Source organism: Mustela erminea, chromosome 19 (genome assembly GCF_009829155.1).
Source record: "Mustela erminea isolate mMusErm1 chromosome 19, mMusErm1.Pri, whole genome shotgun sequence".
NCBI classification, from domain to species: Eukaryota; Metazoa; Chordata; class Mammalia; order Carnivora; family Mustelidae; genus Mustela; species Mustela erminea.
In genome coordinates this window covers 34409632-34419977 of record NC_045632.1, presented here as the reverse complement: position 1 = coordinate 34419977, position 10346 = coordinate 34409632, and the positions used below count along the sequence as shown (strand labels likewise).

General features: G+C 57.3%; 1 protein-coding gene across 5 annotated transcripts in view; it reads right to left on the bottom strand.

Moving 5' to 3' along the window:
- Positions 1-255: 255 nt before the first annotated feature.
- ADGRG1 (adhesion G protein-coupled receptor G1) overlaps positions 256-10346 on the bottom strand; it is a 37920-nt gene continuing 27829 nt past the window's right edge. For all 5 annotated transcript variants that reach the window (XM_032326189.1, XM_032326192.1, XM_032326191.1 and 2 more), the window contains 11 exons: positions 10169-10301; positions 9432-9579; positions 8738-8869; positions 8292-8408; positions 8030-8075; positions 7673-7776; positions 6537-6655; positions 4521-4789; positions 3382-3490; positions 2753-3021; positions 256-1611 (listed from right to left, as the gene is read on the bottom strand). In XM_032326189.1, coding sequence (XP_032182080.1) covers positions 1481-1611; positions 2753-3021; positions 3382-3490; positions 4521-4789; positions 6537-6655; positions 7673-7776; positions 8030-8075; positions 8292-8408; positions 8738-8869; positions 9432-9579; positions 10169-10301 — 1577 coding nt within the window. In that variant the 3' untranslated portion in view covers positions 256-1480. The remainder of the gene's footprint in view (positions 1612-2752; positions 3022-3381; positions 3491-4520; positions 4790-6536; positions 6656-7672; positions 7777-8029; positions 8076-8291; positions 8409-8737; positions 8870-9431; positions 9580-10168; positions 10302-10346) is intronic.

Genomic DNA, 10346 nt, shown 5'->3' with positions numbered 1-10346 from the left:
TCCAGGCTTCTGGCTGGAGAACACGCCATAGTGATGTCTGCGCACGCAAACCTGGTTGGGTCCTTCTGAGAACAGTGGTCCAGCTCTCCAAGGCCTTACAGCCCAGTGAAGTGCACAGTGAGAACAATCAATGGTCTGTCCAGCACCTGATGTCCTGAGAAGGGGGACCCCAGCCTGAGGTCCTCCCTGCTACTTCCTGATTGGCCTGTTTTTGTCAGTGACTCTTGATAGAAGCACAGAAGAAAGTGCTCCAAATGTTTATTACACTTGTTTATTAGGTGATAACAACAAGCTGATTTTTATTTCTTTTTCTGTGTGCTCTTCTACAGTTTCCAAATTCTCTACAATGAACATCTACTTCTTTCAATTCAAAAGACAAATGAGATAGTGCTTAAAAAGAAAGTCCTCCCCCATCCTTAAGGCTGAGATCCAGATCAAATGTTGCCTCCTACAGGAAGTCTTCCTGGATCCCCAGCAAGGAATGGTGGCTCCCCTCGTAGTTCCAACCTTTTAAGAGCTCGTTGGGCTCTCCGCCAGGGCCACCAGGGGATGCCCGCCTCCTTCTTCCCAGTACTGGGGCAGAGACAAATTTGCACTGCTACGCTCCACAGTTCTTGCCACAAGAGGGCTTTGAAAGAAGCTGGGGGTCCGTTTGAGGGGTGGGCTTGGCAGTGGTGACCAAGGGCAATGCAGCTTACAGAAAGGCCCAGAGGGACAAATAGACCTAGCCTAGCCCAGAATGTCTACACTAAGCCTGAGTCAAGGGCGGGCAAAGTCCCGTCCAGTAAAGAAAGGTTACTGGCAGGCACCCAGCCGCTCTTGGGAGCCACAACCCAAAATCCAGCCCTGGAATTGGGACCCTGCCCAGGACTGAGTAGGGGGCTGGAGAGCAAGGGCTGGGGAGGCTGACGGAAGGCCCTGGGCTCCGAGGTAGAGGAGCTTCTGCTATGCTCCAGGAGGGGCTCCCCTCCTCTAGGGATCTGGCTCAAAGCTCTGCCCCAACCCCATGCGCCCTGAGTACCACTCTCAGGCTAAAATGACAGGAGCACAGGGTGTCCTTGTGGAGATCGCCAGAGACAGAGCGGCTAGGGCCCGGGGCCCAGGATGCTGCCAGGCCTCACAGGACCAGGACTCGGCCTTGGGGCCTGTGGGCTCCCACCGGCAGCCATGAGGGCTGGGCCCAGTGGTGGTGAGTTCAGCTGGGCCTGCGGCCCCCAGTGAGGACAGTAAGGTTACAGTCCCTCTCCTGAGCCCCTGTGAGCTGGACTGGGGCACCGAGCAGTCCGCAGGCCAATCCGGAAGGCCCGCCTGGGAGTCTGGCTGCCGAGGGCAAAAGCCCCCTCCCCCCGGAGGAGCTTGGGCCTTCTCCCGGAGTCTCTGGCTGCCCCAGGTGTCAGGCCTGGCTGTGGGGGTGGCAGGCAGGGGTGAGGCGAGGCCGCATCTCTGTTTCCTCACACAGCTCCCGGCAGGTGGCGGCGGCCTAGATACGGCTGGACGAGGTGCTGCCCGAGCTGATGGGGAGCCTGGCGCTGTCTGAGCTGTTCTTCAGCGGGGAGGGCCCGCCCCGGGCCTGCAGCCGCATAGCCCAGTACCAGAGGAAGATGAAGAAACCTGCAGGCAGTGATGGGATACAGGGTTCAGTGGGCGGGGGGTGGTCCTGCCCCTTCCCCTCTTCCCTACCCAGGCTACCAGCATCCCTGTGACTGGGAGGGGACCCCACCATGCACCAGACACTGTGCAATGGCCTGAGCCCCAACTCATTTTATTCTCTCAAGTTCTCATGAGGTCAGGCCTAGTCATTACTATTCTGTTTCACAAACAAGGAAACTGAGGCCCAGGGAGGTAACAGGCCTTGGTGGAACCAAGAGTTAAACCTTGGTATTCAGACTCCAGACTATCTGTTTAAGTACCTCTAGGACGGAACAGAGGGGAATGTGTGTCTGTGTGTATCTGTCTGTCTGTCCTTGGGTGGTGGGGGTGTGGAGAGGGGTGCAGGTAGAAGAACCCTGCTGGCATTAAACCCCGGCCCTCATGATCCAGCCCTCTACTCCACTCCCCTCTGCCCCTCCAAATATCCTTCAGCCTCACTGCCCCTCACCGTTCTTCCATCCAACAGCCTAGCGCTAACCTCAGGACCTTTGCACTTGCTCCTCCCTCTGCCTGGCACACTCCTTCCTTAGACCAGACCCCCTCAGCCTGTGCCACACACATGCATCCCCAAGTATCTGTTACAATGCAGATCTGATTCAGCAAGTCTGGGGCGATCAGAGCCTATACTTCTAGCAAGCTCCCCATGATGCTAAGGCCCACGGGCTAGGATCACACATGGAGTCACATGGCCCTTGGTCTTTCCCTGGCTGGGCCCTTCTGTTATTTTCAAATGTCTCCCACAGAGGCCTCAGCCCAGCCCAGATTTTTCTTCACATCTTCACTCGAACTACCCTCCTCTCAGAGGGGCTGCGTGCTTGCTTGTCACCCCGGTCTTTCCCACAGGAGATGAGCTCCATGGAAGGAAGGCCCTCACCCAACCAGTTCACAATGTTAGCCCCAAGGCTTAACACAGGGCCGACACAGAGCAGGTACTCAATAAATACTTGTCATCTATGGCCGGGGCAGGGGGCACTTAACAGCTGGGAAGACCAAGGCCTAGAGAAGGGAAGCCTTCGATTTGAGTCCATATCCTCCCTGCCCTGTGCCCCACGTGTGGGGCCCGGGCCTGGGGGCCAAGGGGTGGGGTCTTCTCCATGCCTACCTTGGAAGGAGGTGACGATGCTGAAGAAGTAGAGGACAACAAGCTGGAAGGTGCCCGAAGCGAAAGAGAAGAAGACCAAGGCCCAGGGCAGACCGAGGACCAGGCTGAGACCCAGCAGCGTCAGCACGTGGGGCCACTTCTGGGCGTGCGGGCGCAGCCGCAGGATCTGCACCACCATGGTGCCCAGCATGGCCGTGTTGAACAGGAACACCAGGCTGAAGAGGCCCAGGTTGGTGACATGGTTGACCAGTGAGTCCCGGATCCAGCACCTGGGGGCAAGGGTTCAGCGCACAGTGGTGGGGCTGGTGCCTCAGTGAGCCCGAGTGCCCGGAGACACCGCGGACTCCTGGGGGGACATTACTTTCCAGCTCTCCCCTGTTTCTTCGTCCTCTCCAGCCTATTCCCACTCATGCCAAGAAACCCAGGTGCGACTCAAGGTCACCAGCGAGAGATGGGCAAATCTGGGCCTGTGCTCACCCTCCCTGACCCCCCAGCCACTGCCAGGCTGGCACCTCCAGCAGCCCCAGGGCCCAGGAAACCCCCCGATCCACGTGGCCTCAGCCCAGGCTGCTCTCTGGCCCCTGAACCACAAGGCCCATGTTCCAGCCCTGCCACACTCAGCCACTCACATGGAAGGGTAGATGACACTCTCTGGGGTCCTCTGGACAGCCAAGATGATGGGGCCGTAGTTGTTCACATCCACAAGAGCCACCAACATCACCAGGAAGACGGGGAAGCCTGCAGGCCGCAAAGCATGGAGCTCAGGCTCCCACCCTCTGTGGCATGCCCCCTCCCCTGCCCTCCGGCAAGACTCCGGGCTTATGCTCCGCTCCATCTGGGGTGGGTCCTCTGTGATCAGACCCTTCCCTTCCCCCACTCCAGTTTGGGCTTCCCATAGGGAGCCCTATCTCCCCTGAACTTCCCCCTTCCACCATCCCAGGGGGCCGTGGGAGAAAGGGCCTGCCTTTCCCTGCCGAGGGGCAGGATGTCAGAAGGGGAGATGGGAGGCACAGACTGGGAAGGTGGGGGACAGCTGAAGGGGGGACTTCCAGAGTCTGCACTGGGCCTTGACCTTGTCCATGGGCTGGAGCTGGAGAGCTCTCCAGAAAGCGTCACCCACCACCAAACACTGGGGTCTTGACACAGAGCTAACTCTGAAGGAATTTTATGTAAAACAATGGAGGGAGCCAAGAAAGGGCCAGATGAGAAACACAGAGGAGCAGCAAGTTGGGTGAGGGACATGGGGAGTTTGGAGGGCCGGTGCAACATCCAGAAGGACTTGTGGTGTGCCCCCTGGGCCTCCAAATCTGACTGAGAGGTCTTGGCCATGGGTAAATTGGGTGGTCTTGGCCAAGAACAAATGCCAAAGCTATGCGGAATCTGCTATATAAGCTTAAGAGGATCCACAGACAGAGCCACCACCAGCCTCGGTGAATTTGGTGAATGGAGGACTGGATGACAGCCCACTCCTCCCCCAACTGGGTGCCTCTGAGCAGTGCACAACCTGCACATCCATACGCAATATCTCTGTCTACAAACCCCCTTTAAGAAGAGTGAGCCATGTGGAGAATATGTGTTTCTTGGGGCAGTGCTCCCCACTTTATCTTCCTTAAGGGAACCTTAACCTAGCCAAAGTCAAGAACAACTGAGAATGGGTGGGTAAAGGGAACAATCAGAGAGGTAAGCAGAGAAGTGGAACCAGGTGCCTGCGTTTTACCAAGTAGGAGAGTCAGGTCTGAGGGCCCAACAGCGCCCTCTACCAACTTACCCCAGCCCATGATGCTCAGCTTGAGCAGGTAGCCAGGGACATAGGTACCAAAAACCTCGACCACCAGTCGGTAGAGGTTATAGCCCTCAAGGCCCATCCAGCAGAGGCAGGCGAGGAGAGAGAAGTGCAGGAAGATGGCACTGGCACGGCAGCCAGCCTCGGAGCCCGTCAGGGCCACTGGTTCGCTCAGCAGGAAGCTCACGTCCAGCAGGAAGACAGCCAACAGCAGGTTCATGTGCACTTTGATGGTGTAATCTCGAGGCTTCCTCCTACACACGAGAGGGGGTGGGGTCACCCTGGTGTCCAGTTTGGAAAGGTGGTGGCTGGACTCCTCCTCCAGGCAGTCTTCCCAGGGTACACACATACACACACACACACTCTCTATCCCATCCCTATGGCTGCAGCCAGGTCATCCCTGTGCACCTACTGTGTGCCCAGCACTCACAGGCTAGGGCCCCATGAGAACATTGAACAACAGATTTAGCCACAGAGAGAGCAAGCAGGACAAATCCAGCCACTATAGTCAACCAGATGCTCCCAGAGTTGGAGGGAAAAGACTGGATTTGTTGCTGTTTTTGGAGAATCCATGCCACCTGTCCTCCTGTCTGTCTGCATAGTCACGTGTCTGTGAGCCGACTGTGTCTGTCAGCCGACTGTGGGGGGAAGGGAGGACAGTATGTCTGTCTGTCTGCAGGTTTGCAAGTCTGTGAGCACATCCCAGCACCCCTCCCACCTCAGGACTCTACCCGATCCAGGGAGGCAAGGCTGGCATTTCCTCCCTGGGACCCCACCTGTGCACTGCCCAGCACCACCCACCATCTGTGCCAGAAGGCATGACAGGATAGCCACGCCCATCCACCCCTGCCACCAGCTACTGCCTTGGGCTGCTCCCTCCCCCCACAGTTCACTCATCTATTAAGTTTATGAAGTGGGAGGACAGCCCCCCTCATTGGGTAAAGCCTCAGTCCCTAAGGTTCCCTGGCCCTGAACTTGGGCACTTTTGTGATCCATGGTTAGGGCTGGAGGGCTCGGCCACTGCCCTCTGGCCTCCCCTGAGCCTGCCAGGTGTCCCCTGTCACCACTCCAGCCCCACCATGTGCACAGCTGCAGGCTCACATAACACAGTCACTTAGGTGCCCGCAAGCACAGGACTCCATCCCCCCTTCCTCGCACGTGCAAGCATGTGAGCACGCTCTAGGTGCTCGCACCCACAGAATTTAGAGCGCCCCCCCCCGCATGCAAACGGACCCAGGCCCACGCTGCAGGTGGACCTCCACTTCAGCCAAGCTCAGCGCTGACCATCCAGACCCGTCCATGCAACCGGTGTGAGGAGAGGTGAAGGCACTCCTTCCTCCACCAAAGCCTTCCCGCGGGCACCTTCTTCCTCAAGACACCCAAATGACAGAAATGGAGTGACAGAATCTTCCATGGGGGGGACAGGGTAGGCTTTGTCAAACTTGAATGCTCGCAGGGGCCAGGCCTTAAATCAGACACCGCATGTACGCCTGCCTCTGCCCCTTCCTTGCTGTGTGGCCTCAGGCAAGTCCCTTCCCCTCTCTGAGCGCTCTTTCACAGGGCCCTTGTGAGGACTGAACCGATTTCATGCATGTAAAGCACTTAGAACAGTGGGCAGCATGTGGGAAGCTCCAAGAAGGTGTTAACCATGACTATAATTGTCAACATCCTATTATTATGGGCCCCCAGGGGTGATACATCTGATTCTTCCAAGGCAGAAATCTAGATTTTTATGTCACCTCTTCCTGTGTTCAGTGTTGGCAGATAATAAAGTTTTTAAGTATCATGTCATCCGAACACCACGGATCTGAGGAGGCACAGCCCCCAGGGGTCGGCTGACTTTAGTTCCCAGGGCTCCTTCCTGCAACCACACACACATTTTGGGGTGAGTCAAGCCGATCTCCAGGGTGGGTCTCCATGGTTGTGGGGTCCCGACCCAGGGGCCCAGAATGAAGGTTCTCCCTACCCCCGCCTTTCCCCCACCCCTCCTCCAGGCCCTACCTGGAGCAGAGGTAGGCAGCAATGGTGAGGACGCAGGCCAGAGCGGAGATGACGCAGCCCACGTAGGAGACGAGGGTCAGGTAGTGTTTGTGTACGGCATCTACCTCCACAGAGGCGACCTGGGTCCACAAGACAGGCAGGGGCTGGCTTCAGTGTCCCCAGCTTGACACTGAGGGATTGCCCTAGGTGAAGGCCAACCTGAGCCTTCCGGGGGTGCCTGGAGCATCTGTGAACCACCACCACCCAGAGCTGAGCAGAGGCTGGTCCGTGAGTGCATTCTTTGGAAGGGGAGGGGGTCTACAGTTCTCACTGACTCCTCAAAAGGGTCCCCCCACCCAGCACAGTCAAGAACCCTCCACTAGAGGGCGCCCGGGTGGCTCAGTCGGGTAAGAGTCTGCCTTCAGCTCAGGTCATGATGTCAGGGTCCTGGGAGTAAGTCCCATATGCGGCTCTGGCTCCCAGCTCCCAGCGAGGAGCTGGCTTCTCCCTCTCCCTCTCCTCTTCTCTCCACCCATACTCTCTCACTCTCTCCCTCTCAAATAAATAAATAAAATCTTTAAAAAAAAAAAAAAAAAAAAAGGACTCTCCACTAGAGAATCCCTTTTCCAGCCTGACACTCATTTTTTTTCTAGAACTCAACACCGGCGTGAGCATCCCACACCCAGGAGGTTTGGAAGACCACGTTGATCCTCAGAAGCTGGGTCCCAAGATTCTGGGAGACTGAATCTAGGACACAAAGCTTCTGTGATCTTGGGGACACTGAAGTCCGTTGGGAGGCTTTCCACAATGGGCCTCAGTATCCCCTCGAGGGCTCTTCGGAAACATACTTGTGCCCTTCCCTCAGCCTGTGGAATCACAATTCTAGGTTAGGGCCAGGAATCTGCATTATTATCATGCACCCAGATTTAGGAATAAAAAGCAACAAAGTCTTTAGTGACCAGCTCTCTTGCTTGCTAGCTGTGTGACCTTAGGTAAATTGCTTAAGCTCTCTGAGCCCTGGTTTCCCCATCTATAAAATAGGACAGCAACAGGAGACGCCTTGGAGGTTGGTGTGGAGAACAAATGGCATATCTGTGGAAGGTGGCTGGCAAAGCCAACCCAAGGTATGGCTGCGAGGCAGGAAGGGGACCACTCACCATCAGCACCGCAAAGTACGTCAGGTGGTTGCAGTGGCAGGATGTCTGCGTCTCTCTCCGGTTGGTCTCACACCCAGCATCACTCCAGCTCCCCAGGCCGCTCACTGAGGAAGGGTTCCGTGATGCTCTGATCAAGGCCAGTCCCTCAGGACCCCACTGGACCCCCCCCAAAATGCGTAATTGTGCCACTCTTCTGAGCCGTTGCTTCCCTTGGCAAATATCTAGTCTGCCATCATTCCTTCTTCAAAGCCCACATTCTCCAGGAAGCCCTCCCTGATTAACCCCATCTCCCTCACTCTCCAGGACCCCCTTTCTCCTCCAGATATCCACCCAGCTCAGAGAACCCTCCACACTCACACGTTGGGTCTTCCACCCAGAATACGCACTGGAGAGTCACGTTTTTCTGTAGGGACAAGAAAGGAGAGTGGACCCCATTACAGCCTGCTCCTTTCTGGGTCAAATAGAGGAAGTCAGTGTCAGGCCACCACCCTGTGTGTGGACCTGACCGGCTGAGGTCCTCAGCCAGCTGATCATTTTGTTAAAGACGAGAGGCTCAGAAAGCAGGGCAGAAAAGACAAGCAGGGGCCCTCGTCTCCTTGGTGGGTTTGCCTGCACTCACCGGCTGTGGCTGGTGCTGGAAGGTGAGCACCACAGGCTCCGAGAGGTTGGCTACTTTGGTGTTCTGCACGACAATACCCAAGACCTTCTCACCCAACACTTGACTGGAATTCTTGTCCTGGATACAAGAGATGGGGGAGGAGAAGGGTGTGAGGGCTCAAGGCTGAGAAGGCCCAGACGTCCCCTTGTTTCTCTAGACTCCTGTCTCTCCCCCACACATTGCTCAGAGATGCTGAGTCTCCCTCTGGCAACAATTCTTGCACATGTAGTCATTTACACTGTAGCGAAAACAACATAATTTAGCATTCTCCTGGGGAGATTCGCACGTCACAGTTCCATTTCTGACCTTACAAGGAAAGGCTCTGACTTCTGGATGAGGGGGCTTGGCTCTATGCCTGCCTTCTACCTCCCCATCAGACAGAAACTGCTTTCCCTGGGGATCCCCACCTGGAACAGAGCTTGACTGCTGAAGTCTACCAGGAGGAGTCTCTTTTCGGCCTCCCCTCTCCGGCCTTTGGTCTTCTGGAAGAGCGTGCCGGGCAGTAGCACAGAGTACTCTTGGATCTCGCTCTGTCCCTCCTGCAGACCAGAATCCCCATGGCGCTCAGCTAGAGGTGGGCTCCGAGGCCTCCACCCACCCCCGCCCCCAGCACCTTCCCCGGGCACTGCCATCTCGAAGCCTGCCTCCTCCTGGAAGCCCTCCTTTTCTTGGCTCCAGTGCTGGCTGGGAAGCCTGGTGGGTAGAGCCCAGGATTCCGGGGGCAAACAGGCCCGGGAGACTGCTGTGCCATCTGGGCTACCCGGGGTGGGGAGGATGGGGGCAGCGTGGTGGCTCCTGACTAACAGGCCCACTCGAGGGGCAGTCTCAAAACTGACATGCACACACAGGTGTTTGGGGGTCTTCTGTTCACATGGGGGGGTACCGTGAGAGCCTCTGATGCTGTTCACCCCACCCCACCCCATCCCCACCACTCTGCTAGGAAGGGTCCTGTGCTGCGGGACAGCCGCTCCCAGGGTATTCCCTGGGCCCGAGACCTTCCTTGTCAGCACAGATCTGGCTCCCAGAGGCCCCTGGGGAGGGGTGTGTTCATGCTTCCGTGTCTGCTTCCAGCCCCGGCCAGCCTGGCCCCTGACCCCTGACCTCGCGCCTGGAGTGGATGTGCAGGCCCTCGAGGCTGGCGGTGGGGTGCAGCTTCCACACTGTGGCGTTGACCAGATCCTCCTCGAAGGACAGCGTGTCCCCGGGGAACTTCACAGAGGTCAGCTTCGACTCCAGGCTCTGCAGCCTCCTGGCAGGGGAAGAAGGGGCGGGGAGGCTGATCCTGGCGGGCAGGGAGATGGAGAGAGACGGGGAATCTCGGCGGAGACACAGGAAAAGAGACAGACTGAGACAGGGGAAGGAGGGTCAGGGGACAGCAGGGAGCGAACAGGAGAGAAAACAGCCCTAGGACAGTGCTGGCTTGGGACAGAGAAGGCCTGGGGGTGAGTGGGAGGCAGGGTGAGAGGAAGTTGAAATGACAGAGCAAACAGGAAAGGGGGGTGATCTCGAGCACCAGGTTCCAGGCCCAACTGTGCCTAGAATGACCCGCTCTGTGGCCATGACCCGCTCTGTGGCCATGGAGCAGCCCTACCCATCTTCGGGCCTCAGTCTGTCAAGCTCTCAAATGGGCCCATCCGTTCTCCTTTTTTGGTGGGGAAGAGGGCTTGGGTGGCTGTCTGGGGATGGTGATATTTGTTTTTACAAAGGTAGGGGTTTGTCCTGCGGGGCTGCATTTTGATTCCTCCCCAGGAGGTGGAAAGACGAGGGAACATTCCGGCCCCAGGAGGTCTCCATTGCGCCTCCCTGTCCACGTTCGGGTCTGGGGGGGCCCCACTTACTGGCTGGCAGGGGTGGACGAGGGCCTCCTCGAGATCTTTCCAGGGTGCCTCAGAAGCTGGCTGAGCTGCTCGAGGTCCTTTTTCAGCTCACACATGTCCACCGAGGCATTGTGGGAAGCTTTCTGGGGAGGATCTGGAACAGGGGACAGACAGAGGCTGTTAACCAGGAGCCAGATGC